This window comes from Neovison vison, chromosome X (assembly GCF_020171115.1).
Source record: "Neovison vison isolate M4711 chromosome X, ASM_NN_V1, whole genome shotgun sequence".
Classification (NCBI taxonomy): domain Eukaryota; kingdom Metazoa; phylum Chordata; class Mammalia; order Carnivora; family Mustelidae; genus Neogale; species Neogale vison.
This window is the reverse complement of record NC_058105.1, coordinates 93,396,017-93,413,548: the sequence shown is the minus strand read 5'-3', so window position 1 is coordinate 93,413,548 and position 17,532 is coordinate 93,396,017. Positions and strand designations below refer to the sequence as shown.

The 17,532-nt window shown below is 44.4% G+C and overlaps 1 protein-coding gene and 1 pseudogene across 1 annotated transcript in view; one reads left to right on the top strand and one right to left on the bottom strand.

The window, feature by feature from the left end:
* The window catches only part of LOC122896959 (amine oxidase [flavin-containing] A), a 69,565-nt gene that overhangs the window by 45,787 nt on the left and 6,246 nt on the right, over nucleotides 1-17,532 (top strand). Inside the window, exons 4-11 of the mRNA XM_044235067.1 lie at nucleotides 1,408-1,512; nucleotides 2,214-2,305; nucleotides 6,924-7,065; nucleotides 7,713-7,862; nucleotides 8,148-8,307; nucleotides 9,233-9,329; nucleotides 12,477-12,530; nucleotides 17,033-17,090. Of these exons, the coding sequence (XP_044091002.1) occupies nucleotides 1,408-1,512; nucleotides 2,214-2,305; nucleotides 6,924-7,065; nucleotides 7,713-7,862; nucleotides 8,148-8,307; nucleotides 9,233-9,329; nucleotides 12,477-12,530; nucleotides 17,033-17,090 (858 nt within the window). The remainder of the gene's footprint in view (nucleotides 1-1,407; nucleotides 1,513-2,213; nucleotides 2,306-6,923; nucleotides 7,066-7,712; nucleotides 7,863-8,147; nucleotides 8,308-9,232; nucleotides 9,330-12,476; nucleotides 12,531-17,032; nucleotides 17,091-17,532) is intronic.
* On the bottom strand, nucleotides 10,580-10,702 carry LOC122897740 (annotated as a pseudogene).

Here is a 17,532-nt window from a genome sequence, read left to right as displayed (position 1 = left end):
TATGAATGTTTTATTTTTAGAGGAAATGAATTAGGAGTGAAACCTTAGAAAATACCCAGACCTGGTATCTCTACCCCAGGGTTCACTGTCACCTCACCCCGGTGTTTGCATAGCACAGGACTTGTCACACAATGGAAATGAAGTCAATGGTGGCAAATAATTTGCTGTCTTTATGTTTGAGGTCTCAGTACCAGCCAATAGAAAGCCATTTCTGGCTAACAAGAGGGGGATCTAGTGAAAGGATATCAGAGAGCCCACAGAACCAACAAGAGGCTGGAGGGCCACATTTAGGAATAGGCAGAGTACAGGGGAGCTCTGGCAAGTTAGGGGCAGGAACCACAGCCATGGTCTTTAGAGCAGGAATCATGTGTGCAGCATGCTGCCATGGGGAAGGAGAACCCAGAGTTAGCTTTCTTCTCTTGTTGGATGACTCATTCCAGGGTCAGAGAGTGTGTGTGATTGGCCAAGCTTAGCTGACAGGCTCACACCCCTGCTGCACCAGTATCCAGAGCGGGTAGAGAAAGATCTAGCCCATCACCTGCTGTAATGGGAGATGATATCCAGGATCATCCTCCCTACACATCTACCCACAGAGGAGAGACAGTTTCCCAAAAAGGAACCAGGATAATACTGGGAGAGGAACATGGATGCTGGGCAGCCAAAAAAATGTCAAATGCCCATTATTCTGTTTCCCGTATTTTGATTCTTTTTTTTTAAAAAGATTTTATTTATTCATGTGACACAGAGAGAAAGATCACAAGTAGGCAGAGCAGCAGGCTTCTCACTGAGCAGAGAGCCCAAAGTGGGGCTCAATCCCAGAACCCTGAGATCATGACCCGAGTTGAAGGCAGACGCCCAACCCACTGAGCCACCCAGGCTTCCCCCATATTTTGATTCTTGACTTCAGGCATAGCCAGTAGTTTAGCCAGTCTTTATTTAGCCCATGCGAACCCTAAAACTCAGTCCGCGATATTCTGCTTTGTTGTCCCAGTCTTCTGTGTGGTCCAAGGACAGTCTTCCATGTCATCATCCTGCTCTCATCTGAGTGGAAGCATCCCTGCAAAGAGATTAGCTAGCTAGGAGCTCAAGGGTTGAGAATATTGTGGCATCAGCGTTAGATTTTAGGATGAGCTACCTATATTTATGTTCTCTGTATAAGTACAAGTAAGTTCACAGCTATTAATTCCTGTAAATTAAAAGCAGGTAGCACAACACCTGAGGCATTTTGCTAATCTAATTGAAATTTGGGGCCTATATAGATAAAATGTATTTACTTCCCATCAAAGGTGATGCTTTTGCAATAGGAGAGCATACTGTTAGTTTGAAAATGCCTCTTATGTTGGCTTGGTTTTGTTATTTAGAATGCTATCCTAATTTAACGTATTATCCTTTGCTTTTATGTTGTAGGGGAGAACTTATCCATTTCGGGGGGCCTTTCCACCGGTATGGAATCCCATTGCCTATTTGGATTACAACAATTTGTGGAGGACAATGGATAACATGGGGAAGGAGGTAAAATGTGTGTTCAGTTTACACATGACCTTAATATCCTTCCAATAGTGCAGGGAACGTTGCTGTGGACATTCATACATGTCATTTACAATGCACCCAGCTGCTCTGCCAAGTTGGTAGTATTTCCACTTGCAAGGAAAATGAGTGCTGAGGGGCTATGGTAATTTCCTCAACACCACACTGCAAGGGAACCAGGTTTCAAACCCACATCTCTCTGACTGTAATGCCTGTGTGTTTTCAGCTCTATGGCACTGAGAATTTGTGTGACATGTGTTTGCCAGTTACCCTATTCATAGTTTTCTTATCCATGTGTGATTCCACTTTAGATAGTAAAGGAAAAAGGGATTTATCCCCCTGAGTTTTTTTTACTTAGGCCTAGGCTCCATGAGATCACTCTCTCACACTTAAAATGGGTGTTGGCATTCAATAATAAGGATCATCATCATAATTACATATTCATTTTTATATATACATTTATATGTAATCCCCCCCTTTTTACATCACCATCATCATTATTATGGCAACAACATTAAGGCGTAGGATGCAGAGACCTATCCATCCCAACCCCACCACTATCTCTGCCAATGACACATTCCAACGCACACCCAGAGACTGGTTTTCAGAGGTTCTCCTGAAGGCCTCTTGGCAGGGCAGTGGGCAGTAACCATCACACCTGAATGTGGGCCCTCCTTCCTCTGCAGATTCCAGCGGATGCACCGTGGGAGGCCCCACATGCTGAGGAGTGGGACAAGATGACCATGAAAGATCTCATCGATAAAATCTGCTGGACAAAGTAATCTTTTTTAAAAAATTATTTTTATTAACATATAATGTATTATTTGCCCCAGGGGTACAGTTCTATGAATCATCAGGCTTACACATTTCATAGCATTCACCATAGCACATACCCTCCCCAATGTCCATAACCCAGCCACCTTATCACTACCCCTCTACCCCCCAGCAACCCTCAGTTTGTTTTGTGAGATTAAGAGTCTCTTATGGTTTGGATAAAATAACCTTGACTATTTAAAGTTTACCTTTCATCTTTCCTTTGGATCCTTTCTGTTTGTCCTATCTTGAACCATACTGTTTTCCTTTTCTTTTTTTTTTTAAAGATTTTATTTTTAAAGTAATTTCTACACCCTACATGGGGCTTGAACCCACAATCCCAGGATCAAGAGTCGCATGCTTCACCCACTGAGCCAGCCAGGGCCCCTGCAGTGTTTTTCTTAATAGGTTGTAGGAAAAAAGTTAAGAGGAAACCTAATGATCTTTCAGTCAGTAGCATCTTTGAGGGAACTTTAGACACTGCTGAATGGGTTTGAACATAAAATGAATCTGACACAAAGAAAAGAGGAGGCAAATGAAGTAGAATTTTTTTAATGAAAGGGCTGTGTGATTTGCAATAAAACAAGTAATTGTGTATTCAAATTATACAGTAGTCCACTGCAGAAGCAATTTGGAAAGATATTAAAGTTGTTCCCTACAGATATAGAAAAACATGGAACGGAAGGCAAGCTAGTCTTTATTAATAAAAAATCTAAGTTTTATAATGTTTTCAGTGAAAACGTGTAATGAGTTGAGATACTTAAAGATTGTTTAGTCAGCGTTCAGGGGCTGCTATGTGAAGGCACTGTAGCTATCAGTGAGGAATTGTTGTGAATGTGTTAGGCATGGCCCCTAAACTCATGGAGTTATTATTTTTCTAGCAGGAAAGATTGACATTATGCACATAATTCCATAATGCTACTAGAGTGACAAACAGGGATCTTGATCTGAGGGTAAGGAAGAGATTTCTGGATGCAGCCATCTTTAAACATAAACCAAGGACTAAGTGCATCCACTAAAAATCAGTGACAGAGGATGGGAGGAGATAAGAAAGGGTGGATGGTGTGGGGGACAAGGCATCTTTCAGGAATGCCCCAAAGTGGTTGAGGGGGAGAGAGAGGAAAGATGGATGGTGTGGAAGGGAGTGTCTTCCAGAAATGAGGCACAGTATATGGGGATAGAGGAAGGGAAGATGATGTGGGAATATGAAATCTATAAGGAATGTGCCACAGTGGATGGGGGGAGGCCAGATGGATAGATAGTATCGAGATGACATGTTTCAGGAGTGAGCCATAGCAGATGAGGAGAGTCAAAGGGTGGATGGTGTGGGGAAATGGTATCTTCAAAGAATAAGCCCCAGTGGAAGGGGAAGAAATGAAAGTTGTTTGGTGTATGCAGATGGTATCGTCCATGAATGAGCCATAGTGTATGCCAGTAGACAAAAAGGCTGGATGGTGTTAGTGTTGGCAGCGGGAGTTGGGGGGGTGGCGGGGGGAGTGGTGGTGGTGGCAGTGGTGGTGGTGGGTATCTTCCAAGAATGACCCAATTGATGGGGGAAAGAATAAGAATGAAATATGTGAGGCGATGGTATCTTCTAGGTATGAAACACGGTGGACTTGGGGAGACAAGAATGGATGTTTGGTGGGATGCTATCTTCCATGAGTGAGTTTAATCCATGGAGGGAGACAGGAAAGGTTGATGATGTGGGGGAATAGTATCTTCCAGAAATGAGCCATTTGGTGGGGGAGTGGAATAGAGTGGGATGTGTGAGAGGATGGTATCTTCCAGGAATGAGCCACTTGGATTGGGGGATGGGAGATAGGAAAGCTGAATCGTGTGGTGTGATGGTATCTTCCAGGTAGGAGCCAAATGGATAAGGACAAAGGAAGAAAGGATGGTGTCGGATGATGGTATCTCCTAAGAATGAACCATAGTGGATGGGGAAATAGGAAAGCTGGATGGTGTGAGACAATGGTAACTTCCAGGAAAGAGCCACATGGATGGGGGAGAAAGTTAGGATAGATGGTGTGGGGGAAGAAGAGAGGATGGTGTGGGAGGATGGGATTCTTCCAGGAATAGGCCATGGCAAATGGTCGGTGGGGGAAGAGGACAGGATGGATGGATGGTGGGACAGCATCTTCCAGGAATAGCCATTGTCTATGGAGGTAAACAGGAAGAGTGGATGGTGTTGAGGGGGTGGTATCTTCCAGGAATGAACCATAGTGGATTGGGAGAGGTAGGGAAGAGAGGATGGTATGAAAAGATGGTATCATCAAGGAATGATCTACAGTGACTATGGGGTGGGAGGAGTCAGAAAGGGTAAATGAAGTGGAAGCAAGTTATCTTCCAGGAATGAGCCTCAGTAGATAGGAGAGACAGGAAGATATATAGCGTGGGAGGAATGATATCTTCCAGAAATGAGCCAGTTGACTGGTGAGACTGAAAGGATGGTTGATGAGGTGGATAGTATCTTCCAGGGATGCAACAGTTGGTGGGGGGGGATATAGGAAGGATAGAAATAGTTGAGGGTTGAGGGGATGGTATCTTCTAGGAATGAACCACTGCAGGAGGACAGAGGAAGGGTGGATGGCTGGAAGGGAAATTTATCTTCCAGGAAGGAACAGTAGTGATGGAGGAGGTGGGAGAGAGATACTGGGAGACTGGATGATGTGGTGACAAACCTGGAAACAACACAGTGGATGGCGGAGGGCAGGATGGTTGATGGTGTCTGAGGGGATGATATTTTCCAGGGATGAGCCACAGGTTATAGGGGGAGACATGGAGGTTGGATTGGTATCTTCGAAGAATGAACCATATAGATGGGTGGAGACCAGAAAACTGGGTAGTGAGGGTGGATGTTATCCATCAGGAATGAACCACATGAACAGGGGAAGTCAGCAAAGATGGATGTGGTGAGTCATAATCCACGGAGGTAGATAAGAACAGGGTACATATGTGTGCGGGCAGGCGGTGGGGGACACTGATATCTTCCAGGAATGAGCCACAGTAAAAAATGGGGAAGATGGGAAAGCTGGATGGTATGGGAGAATGGTATCTACCAGGAATGAGCCTTGGTGGATGGAGAGGAGAGAGGAAGAGGAAATGGAATCACCCAGGAATGAGCTACAGTGACCGTGGGAGGGGGGTTGACAAGAAGGGTAGATCATGTGGGAGGAAGCATGGTATCTTCCAGAAATGAGCGTCAGTGGGTAGGAGAGACAGGAAGGATGGATGGTGTTGAGGGATGATATGTTTCAGAAATAAACAACAATGGACGGCAAGGAAGAGGATGAGTGGATAGTGTGGTGAGATGGTTTCTTCTAGGAATGAGCCACTGTGGATGGGGGAGGCAGGAAAGTTGGATGGTGTGAGAAGATGGTATGTTCCAGGAATGAGCCATAGTAGAATGGGAGGAGACTAGAGGTGTGGTTGGTATGTGGGGAAGGTTGCTTCCACAAATGAGCTACATAGGTGAGGATAGATGGGGGAGGGCAGACAGCATAGGAGAATAGTATCTTCCAGGAATGAACAACAGTGCCTCAGGTATGTGGTGGTAGGGGGAGCTACAGGAAGGATACATGGTGTAGCGGTCGTCTTTTCTGGCAATGAGCTACGGTGACAGTAGAGAGGAGACAGGAAGAAGGATGGTGTTACGGCACGGTATCTTCCAGGAATGAGCCACCGTGAATGCTGTGAGATATGAAGGGTGGATGGTGTGGCGGATGCCTTTTTCCATGTAGAGAAAACAGGAAACAGCTCTTAAAGGCCCTGAGGTGGGGAGATTGACATGTTTTTGCCATGCTGTGACAGGATGCCTAGACACTAAGGATGCCACGAGAACGCAGTGTAATTAGAGGTCAGAGAGGGGGCTGGTGGTAGAAGATAGAGTGGCCACATTCAGGGTTTTTGCCTTTTGCCATGAATGCCATTGAAGGGTTTTCTGCGAGTGGAGTTTTTTCGTTTTGTTTTGCACTGTCAAAAGACTTCATTGGCTGCAGTGTGGCAAAGGGCCAGAAGGGGCTGTAGTCATAAACCAGGTAGAGATGGCCAGGAGGAAGCCACCACCGTTGTGACCCAGGTGAGGGATGCGGGTGGACTGGAGCAGGGTGGGAGCCGCTCAGGTGAAGAGAAGACGGTTGTTCGAATAAATGAGAACTGTATCCTTAACGATCCCTCACCAGCATCTTGACCCTTTTAGACGGTACCAGAATTAATATATTTGGAGCAGACCCATAACTCTCTCAAAACAAAGGAAAAGGTTATTTTTCACCAGGAGTTAAAATATGCATTCCTTCAGAACTTGAGCCTCTGGGGTGTTTTGTTTTGTTTCCTCAAAAACAGTGCAAATGCTTTTGAACTATACTGAATTGTGTTTTGAAAAGCTGCTGTTCTCTTGGGGCACCCGGGTGGCTCAGGCGGTTAAGCATCTGCCTTCGTCTCGGGTCATGATCCCAGGGTCCCCTCTCTCACTCTCTCTCTCTCTCTCTCAAATAAATAAATAAAGTCTTTAAAAAAAAAAAAGCTCTTGTCCCATGAAGCGTGTATGTATTTACACCCGACTGTCACCTTTGTCATGCGACCAGGACTGCTAGGCAGTTTGCATCGCTCTTCGTGAACATCAATGTGACCTCTGAGCCCTATGAGGTGTCTGCGCTGTGGTTCTTGTGGTACGTGAAGCAGTGCGGAGGCACCACTCGGATATTCTCAGTCACCAACGGGGGCCAGGTATGGAGTGTCCGTTCTCAACCTGTAACTTCATTTGTGGTTCTGCCCTCACCCAGTGTGCCATCTTAATAGCCGCTCCCGTGTCTGGAAACGTGAGTGGATCAGAGACACGAATTTTTGAAAACATTTCAATGAATGTGCCCCAAACCAAAAGTTCTCCTTTCCTTTTCTTGTTCCTGGAGATGAATTCACAGCTTAAGAATGTTTCGTTTTGAACTAACTTGGTTTTGGGAATTCGGGTCCATCCTTTTGGGGGCAGGAGAGGTGGATAAAATTAGTCTAGCTCTGTGGGAAAAGCTGAGTTACTACGATCAACTGATTTTCAGAAACGTCTAGAACTGGTACTTAAAGTCATCTATGTTCCAGACAGGCTCCGTTCCATAGTGCAATGTGTAGTATCTTAATCCACCAAGTAAATAATTTCTCTCCTCAGAAGATCTTTGGAACACCCTAAGTTGTTCTTGTGGCCCTAAGAGATATTAGCCATTTGACCCTTAGCTTTAGCAAGGGTAGGACAGTTGCATCTTTGAGTTAGCTTTATACTTAGAAATTCCACATTACTTCTTTTGACTTGTATTTTACTTTCTAAGCTATTGTGATCAGTATTTTGATGTTTATAGTCCTCATTGCCTGCCTGCCTTCTATAGGAACGGAAATTTGTGGGTGGATCGGGTCAAGTGAGTGAACGGATAATGGAACGCCTCGGGAACAGAGTGAAGCTGAGGTGCCCTGTCACCTATGTGGACCAGTCAGGTGACAACATCATCATCGAGACGCTGAATCATGAAACTTACGAGGTAATTCAGCCTAGTCGCAAGGAACATATATTAAATAGGCCTTGTGTCTTCCGCAGCTTCTAACTAAATACCATCCAAGCAGTGGTGTAATTAATGCTAGTATGGCCCCAACTCTGTCTTCTAAATTACCATTTTTAGTTGACCTGCCTTGTTCTGTTGTGCTGCGTCACAGGGGCCTCATTTTATATGTGGTGTCATTCTAAATGATAAATATGGTGTTTCTTCCCCTCTGTAAAGACTGAGACTCACACGTTTGAGGTGGTATTCTGTGTCTGTGTCTTTTAGTGTGGATACGTAATTAGTGCCATCCCGCCAACTTTGACTGCCAAGATCCACTTTAGACCTGAACTTCCATCGGAGAGAAACCAATTAATCCAACGTCTCCCGATGGGAGCCATCATTAAGTGCATGATGTATTACAAGGAGGCCTTCTGGAAGAAGAAGGGTAGGCTGCATCTGCTCATGTTTAAATTGTGTTAAGTCAAGGGACCACACTCTCTTTAGGGACCTTCTGGTAGACCCTGGCCAGAAAAAAGATGACAGAGATAAGTATTTTTAAATTGGTAGAGAAAGGATCAGAAATCTGTCTGTCCGTCACTTCATAACCCCTGGTGCAACACAGAAGGACCCCAAGAGCCCTCGCTGTCAATGAAAGGGAAAGAAGAGATCCACCAAGTGGCAGGGTAGCACCATGACCCTGGTTGCTGGCATACGTCCTGCTCCTTTCTCTAAATGAGAGAGTGACGCACAGGAGCACTGGGGGAAGAGCGCCGCTTTGAAGTCCCACAATCCTGGGCTTCGCTTGCTTACTAGCTGAGTGGCCTTGGCTGTGACACTTCACCACTCAGCATCAGTCTCCCTACCTCAAGTGGTGATAGTGAGACCTCCTGTCAGGATGTGTGCGCCAACTAGCTGAGGCAGGGCCTGAGTGGATAAGGCTGCTCTTGTTGGTAAACCTGGTCCTCAAAGGATTTCTTCCCCCGCTTCTTCCGTGGGCTCCTCGGGGTGATTCCCTCTGACACAAGCCTCTTTCCCTGTGTGCTGCAGGGCTCCGGGCCCTCAGTACGGTGTGAGCCATGCATTGGTCCTACATGACATTTATGTAGAGGTCATCAAGATAGGTCATTTTCCATGTGTCTGTTTGCAGGCATCTTTGTGTAGTTAATGTATTTAAAAAGGAAATATCTTCTAGGGTTGGGGCAAAGACTATTTGAGATTTGCCTTCCTCTTAGCAAAAGAGTTTTATACAGTGTATGTGTGTGTATCTGTGTATGTATATACCTCTCTATATATCTATCTATATATAATTTTTTTCCTAAATCTTCTATGAGGTCCATGTCAATCTCCTCTTGATTTTTTTCCTTATTAAGATTACTGTGGTTGTATGATCATTGAGGATGAGGAAGCTCCAATTTCAATAACCCTGGATGACACCAAACCAGATGGATCGCTGCCCGCTATCATGGGGTAGGTTAGAGCTGGGTGCTTCGCATTTCCTAAATTGTGTGGGCGTCTTGGTGTGGATGCTGGCAGAGCGTATGCACTCGAGCTCCAGCAATTGTAGATAACCCTATAGGAATATATCTTTTTCCGTACTTTAAACTGTTGATGTGCAGTATGTGGCATAGAACTCTGGGAAACTTTACAAAAACTGACGCTATTTCAACTTGTGCCTCTTTCTTTCTTTCCCCCGTGCAACTCTTGAGGACAGAGTGAAGGAAGCAGCTAGACAGGCGGTAAGGGTAGACAACCCTGCCCAGGGCCAGAATGTCCACACTCATCTAGAATGAGAATTGACTGTTTTATTCTGTAAAGCCTTTCAGAGTTAGGGTTTCTGGACCGTTGGCTCTTCTTCATTCCAGACATCACTACACCACTAGTGTGAATACGTTAATTGTTACCCAGGGTTCTGAGACCGGTGACCAGTGAGGAGGTGCAGTTGGAGGTATAACCAGGCCTCAAGTGGATGTCCCTTGTTGTGATAGGTCACGTCCAGTTGTCCTTTGCTAGAGATGGTCCAGGGTTTGGTTCTGTGTCCAGAAGAGGAGAGCTCTTCTCTTGTTCTCCCAGCCCCCACTGCCCGCAGCCCCTCTGTTGCTGGGGGCCTAAAGGTCCAGACAACAAGCAGTACTTTCACAAAGGAGTGGCTAAGGAGCGCCTCTGCCTTGGACCCTTTCTCAAAGCTCCGCAAAGAAAAGAGCTGTTTATTCTCCCACGTGACAGCAGAACAGCAGGGTTCTGTAAGAGCCAAGTGGCTTCCAGACAACTGTGGTTTTCCCCTTGCCCCTGGGGAGAGTCGAGCTCATGCACATTGCATCATCGAGGGGAAATTACAAAACCAGAGGCCGACCCATGACCCGGGACTTAGCAGGCGGCTCTACCGGACTGCCCACGAGTCGTCCTGTAAGCACGTCTCTGGCTGCAGACCATCAGAACGAGCCCCAGCCTCCCTGGGAAGGGCGGTGCTCACAGCGCAATGAACTCAGGACCAGCTCGTCCTCTCCATCTCTAACCCCACTGGGCAAAAAAGGATACAGATTGTGGGGGCCATTTGCCATCACCTTCTGTGTGCCAGAGGAAAACAGAATGTGGACATAGGGGTCTCAGGAGACCATCAAGACCAACCCAGCTGTGGCTGGAAGGGCACTGATGGTCTTCTTGCCCCGGGAGTTAGATGTTGTGGCATCTGCCTTTCTGGGCTTTCTTTGGCTTTATTAGCCAGGATAGACTTGGCACAAGTTTTCCAGATGGGAATGGGGTTATTTAGGCAGTTCCTAAATTAGCAATAATCGCGCCTCGGATAAACCTCATTGGCTACGATACTGCCACTGCGCAAAGCTAGGCAGTTCCTAAAAAGTGATACTCTAATCTCTTCTATCTGGACCATTGCCTACGCCCTGCTCTTGACCGCATAGTGCCTGGTCTCCACCCTGATCTTTGCTCTGGGCAAGGAAAGCCTTGAGGACAGGGGTGGTAATCGTCCAGGCTGTGATTGTGATGACTGGCAACTACAGAGGACCGTGTACTTTAGAGTCATGAAATGTCCCCAACCCAAAGCAGCATGTTTCATTTCCTCAATAAAACCCCAGAGCAAGTTAAAGAATAGTTTTCTGTAGTTAGAGGTGGATCAAAGGGGTTGTTGTTGCATTCTCGTTTTGAAATTTGGCAGGAATGGTCACCACGAACTGCCCTTTAGAGAAGGAGCTGTAAGAAGCACCCAAGATCGAAATCATTTAATGTTTCATCCAATATTGGTGATTTTTCACTGAAGTCCTGTGTAAGACTCAAAATGACAGATTCTTGCATAAACTTAAAATTTAACCAGAATCATTACTAGTAAGCCGTTATGTAACAGTCTAAAATCAAGCAAAATTATGACTATATCCCATAGAGTTGATTAGTTCAAATACCTTAGGTTGTCCACAGATTCCTCCGAAATACTGTTCTCTGGGTTAACGCAAATTCATTGTGTAATCCTTGCTCTCCAGAATGATCTCAAGTAACAGACGGCTCTAAAGGAGTTGCCAGTCAAACTGAGGAACGGTTTAATTTGGGTGTGACGGAGAGGATGAAATATCTGTGTTCGGCTCTTGCATTCTCAGTCCTGATCTACTTGTCTTTTTGGCCTAGAACAAAGAAATAGAAGTGTAAAACTTTCTCTAAATGGAGAAATAATTTCAGTGTCCTTTAGCTCATTGGGATTTGTGAATGCTTTCTAATAATAGTGTATGTAAGGACTTCTTGTCATGACTCAGTTCTTTAAAACATATATCCAATTAGTAATAATCAGTATTTACAGATTAATTATAACCAAGTTTTACTGAGTTGCTAAATTTGCTAGGCCAGTTTCCCGGAAGCCAAGTTGGACATGGAGATTTGGGTGCAAGGGGTTCATTGGGGTGTTTGCCCTGGTCACTGCCTGTGAGGAAGAGAAGGAATCAGGATTGGGCAGAGCAAGAGGCTGGGCTCCAAGTGTTGTCCCAGCGGAGGTCTCCAAACCACAGGGAACTCTAGAACTGGGATGGCCCTTTATATAGGTATCATGACCTGACGTGAAGGAGTGGACTTTGGTACCCACCGCACCCCAGGGCCGGTCATTCTGGGGAGAGGCGGGACCTGGAGCCAGGCAGCCCTCTTCTACAGAAGGCAGTGGCTGGGGAAGGGTCCAGCCCTGAGCTCAGAGTAATGAGTGCTTGGTTCCGAAGAGGACTCTGGGGGGCCCATGATGGCATTCACTACAACTACATACTTCAATTTGGTTTTCCAGCTTTTATCAAATTTTTGGCCGAAGGCAAAGTTCACTTACCAAGCTATCATTTAATGCAACATTAATTCCACTAACATTTGATTTACAATTACATGCCAAGAGCCATGCTGAACTCTGGGGGTAAAACACTGAGTAGGAGGTGACCAGTTACTTAGGAGCCCGCAGCCTAGAGGGATTTTGGACACAGGCCGGTGGAAGGCAGCCTGACATTTGCTCTCATAGAGGGAAATAATGGGAGTGCGTGGGAGTGTTCATCAATGCTGAGTGGGTGGAGGCAGGAACATTTCAAAAAAGAGGAGGCAGCTCTTTCTGTCACCTAATTGTTCAAATGTAACCTCTCTCTGCAGTTTCATACTTGCCCGAAAAGCTGACCGACTCGCCAAGCTCCATAAGGAAATCAGGTAAGAAGTGACATCTGAAACGCATGTGAAAGCTTAGCTTCACCTTGTACCGGTCACACTAACAACAGTATAATGGCATCTTGAAAAACTCCACGACTCACAAGTAGTCTTAAAATCCCAAAAAATCAACCTTTGGTCACCATTGCAACCTTTGTGTTACAAGTCCCCTTGACTCAGGGTTTGCCTGTATGCATAAATTAATTTAGGTTTATATATTTGTGTTTATTGTACAGTGGTTGAGATGTAGGGTTTCCCTGTAGGGTAGATGGAGAAAACCGATAGGAAACATTAGTGGTGCAGAAAGCTTTAGAGGCTGAGTCCTGATCGCTTTGCGAGACCATTATCCCTTTTCCAAGGTTCTCTGACCTGTACTTTTTCTGAGGAGCAAAGCCATGCGTGTGGGTTTCAACCTGCTGCCGCTTGTGTACGTAGAAGTATCCCCTTTTGATTATCTAGGACACAGCTCTGACGTTCCCTTCTCCTGATAGCTTCCTAGTATAAAACAATCATTGTAGGACAGTGGCTTTTGTTCTTCCTTTCTGCCTTTCTCTTTCTGCCTTGTTGCATTTGTTTTGTTTTGCCTTGGAATCCTTTCCTTTGTTCAGATAAAATCTTACCAGGAACTCTTAACCTGGAAACAGTCATTTGGCTGTTTCCAGAGCGGGGAGGTGTGCCCTGGAGGGTAACCCTAAATCCTTTGTAGGCTTTTGAAGAGGACTGGGACACACACAGATGTACACTTCTCTCTGCACTTAATTAAACAATTAAGCAGCAGAGAGTTACTTTGATGACTTTGGAATTCAGGCTGCCGAAGTTTCAACATTTGCGCATGAATTTGTTTGTTTGAGCTACCTGATTTGGGGGAGGGAACTGTTTGTCCATCTACTCACTCAAAAGAGGAAGAATTTGGGGTCCAGTGGCAGGGAGTGGTTTGTCCAGGTGTCCACAGCTAGCTTGTGACAAGTCAGGAATAGTATCCAACGCAAACTTTTTTTTTTCATTATGCCACACTAAGCTTGACATTTTCTTTTGGATTTCCTGCTTTCCCTCTTTATTAATAGTAAAATAAATACCAGCCTGGATGTAGACATTTGGTTATGATTCCACACGGTGGCTGAACTTTTCAAAAGTTTTTATAAGGCAAAACCCGTAGAACTCCAAATGTGTCTTTGACTGGAGCAAGATTCCCAGAACGGGCTGCGTTGACATCTACCAGAGAATGTTTGGGAAATATGTTTTTTTCTGAGGCCAGTAGATTATGATTTGGTAGGTTAAGGGTGGGGCTTCAGTATTTTGTATTTCTTTTTAAAGATTTTTTTTATTTATTTGACAGAGAGAGATCACAAGTAGGCAGAGAGAGAGAGGAGGAAGCAGGCTCCCCGCTTGAGCAGAGAGCTTGATGCGGGGCCCGATCCCAGGACCCTGAGATCATGACCTGAGCCAAAGGCAGAGGCTTTAACCCGCTGAGCCATTTAGGCGCCCCAGTATTTTGTATTTTTTAACAAGCTTTTTATTTTTATTTATTTATTTTTTAAGATTTTATTTATTTGACACAGAGAGAGACATCACAAGTAGGCAGAGAGGTAGGCAGAGAGAGAGGGGGAAGCAGGCTCCCCGCTGAGCAGAGAACCCGATGCGGGGCTCCATCCCAGGACCCTGGGATCATGACCTGAACTGAAGGCAGAGACTTTAACCCACTGAGCCACACAGGCGCCCCAACAAGCTTTTTTTTTTTTTTTTTTAAAGATTTTATTTATTTATTTGTCAGGGAGAGAGGGAGAGAGAGCGAGCACAGGCAGACAGAGAGGCAGGCAGAGAGGCAGGCAGAGGCAGAGGGAGAAGCAGGCTCCCCGCTGAGTAACAAGCCCGATGTGGGACTCAATCCCAGGACTCTGGGATCATGACCTGAGCCGAAGGCAGCTGCTTAACCAACTGAGCCACCCAGGCGTCCCCCCAACAAGCTTTTTAAATGATTATGATGAGCAGCCAGATTTAGAAACCAGTGAGTAAACACAACTACAAGAGATTTCCACAGTGACCTCTTTTGACCATCATTTAAAATATGTTTTATTATTTTTAGAGCCCAACTAACCAATCACTTCATAACTATAACATTTTTGATTTACCTAACTTTTCCAAATATTTTTACATTTTCATGGGATGAAGGGATGGGGAAGATGACTTCCTAATGAATTTGTATGAACTCATCCTTGACTTACCTGATAACTATAAAATACAGTAAATAATGACTTCCATTTCTATTGTAAGTGGCTTATTGTCCATGCATGAAAAATTAACTGCAAGGTAAGTTGACTGGATTTTAAATTTCATTCTGTTTTAATAAGGATTTTATCACATGTCCCGAAAATAAGCTTTAAGCATCATTAAACCTTTAGAATAATGATTATCCATATATATGTTTTTTTTTAATTAATTAATTTATTTTTTTTTTAGATTTTATTTATTTATTTGACAGACAGAGATCACTAGTAGGTAGAGAGGCAGGCAGAGAGAGAGGGTGAAGCAGGCTTCCTGCAGAGCAGAGAGCCCGATGCAGGGCTCGATCCCAGGAGCCTGGGATCATGACCTGAGCTGAAGGCAGAGGCTTTTAACCCACTGAGCCACCCAGGCGCCCCCATATATTTGTTTTCTGATGGACTCTCAAATATTGGAATTCCCTTGTAACACCCACTTGAAGTAGGTAAGAATCTGTCCTCTCATCATAGAGTAGAAAAGAGGCTACTATCCCGAGGATGGTTTTTTTTTTAAAAGATTTTATTTATTTGACAGAGAGATATCACAAGTAGGCAGAGAGGCAGGCAGAGAGAGAGAAAGGGAAGCAGGTTCCCTGCTGAGCAGAGAGCCCGATGTGGGACTCGATCCCAGGACCCTGAGATCATGACCCGAGCCGGCGGCAGCGGCGTAACCCAGGCGCCCCTGAGGATGAATTTTGATTCAGTACATTTTTATTGAGCCTCAGCCTCCTTATTTTTGACATAAGGGGCTTGGATTGGACAGAGAGAGACAGAGGCAGACAGTAGTCTGGAAACTTCTTCCAGTTCTGCCTTTCCTTTATGGTTATTCATCTGCAGTAGGAACAGCTCCTTTAAGGAAACCCAACTTTTCTTGTTTGTACTGAAACTTATAGAGCTACCTAAATGTTCTAGGACATCACCTCACCAGTGGCCTTTTGTCTCTGAAAACCTTCTGTGGGAACACAGTGGTAATTAGCTAATTGCCACCATGTTTATGATTTCACTTCCTGTTCCTGATTTAACACTGCATCTCCGTGAAATGAAAGTTGTGTTCCCACAAGTTTCTAAATGTGAGCATTTGGACAAATTTATAAGGTTCGATTTTGTCTCACTCCATTCAGAGAAATGGAGGACGTGTTTTAAAAATGTTTTCTAATGTAATCAGCAATTTAAAATCATTTTTAAAAACCTCTGTTTCTTTTATTACTAGTAAATATAACCTTCGCATCCCTCCTTTACCCCCTCTTCTCATTTTTGGCCATTTGTCCCCTCACCTTTCAGAACTTGCCTTTCAGATTCGAGGTAAACCCTGCACCACATTTTTTAGCACATTTCCCCCCCAGTTGTTCATTAGCTCATAACAAATACTTTGGAACAGTTTCAATGTTGAAACTATATAAGGATTAAAGTAGGTAAATACCAAAGCATATAACTGGCCCAGTGTGAACCTGTTCAAACAAATCCTGAAATTGAACCATTTATTTTGAAAAGGGGGTGATTTTAGTAAATTAGCACTTTTTAATTTCCCCAAGAGTGGTTGTGAGTTTAAAAATACCTGTTTCAAGGAGCGTTTAGATCAGTGAGTTACTGTTGTTTTTTTAAGCTCTACCACATGTCATGAGCTGTGATAGTCATTTACATAATGGATTATGAGGGTAGCCAAAGACTGATTGAGGTAACATCGTGTAGCACATTCCTTGGAAGTACTGTAGACCATTCTGTCACATGCCTGATGACTAGAGTAGAATGACTGTAGGCCTCTCATGGTGTGGCATATTTTATGTTACACTTAAAAGATTAAATGAGCTTCAGGTAAAACATAAGTAGAGGATAGTTAAAAGACACTGTCATCTGGACTGTGGACTCCTAAAAGGGATTATTCTAGAATTCTACGTGTTCCAGAAAAGTGACTTAGCATCATTTCCTATACCGAGTGTACTTCATTGAATCTTATTTTCCCCATTTGAATCTTGAATAGATAGGATATTGGGTAGTAAAAGAGGCAAAACTATAGAAGGAAAATTCTATTGCGTCTTCAAATCGGATGACCGTATTGAGGCATAGAGCATTGACCCGAGTGCAGAGATTCATGGAACTGTTCATGTTGTGTAGTTACCACTGATTTTAGATTTTCCTTAATACATCTGGTTCATGGGCGAGAGCCAATGATAATGAGTAAACTCACTGTGTTTATTCTCTACTCCTCGGTTTTTACTTCCTTAACATTTTAAAAATTCTTCTTTACAGGAAGAAGAAGATCTGTGAGCTCTATGCCAAAGTATTAGGATCCCAAGAAGCTTTACAAGTAAGAAACCCTCAGCTTTAATCCTTGGAAGGTTCTGCTCTGTTTGCTCTATGTGGTAAAGCAAAGCAGAGTCTGGTTTCCTGACAGTCTTATGAAGAGAATCTTATGAAAGGATATGCTTACTGGAGGATTAACTTTAGTCACAGAAAGGCCAATGAAAGCTGCCATCAGGTGCATGCAATTTCTGATGCAGCAGTTCCTTGGGCTGTTTTCGTGTTCCCTGGATAACTGGCAGCCAATTGCAATCAGGGCCCGGAGTCACAGGTATTTCCGGGGTGGGTGAGATCAGTTCCCAGAACAGAGGTCCTGCCCTCCCATCAAAATCAACTGACTGCTCTGAAGCAAAATCCCAAATATATCCTTGTTTGTTGGTGAGCGCACTCTAGCGTATGCTCGACAGGATGGGCAGAATCTAGACTCTCTCATGTCAAAGCCACACTAA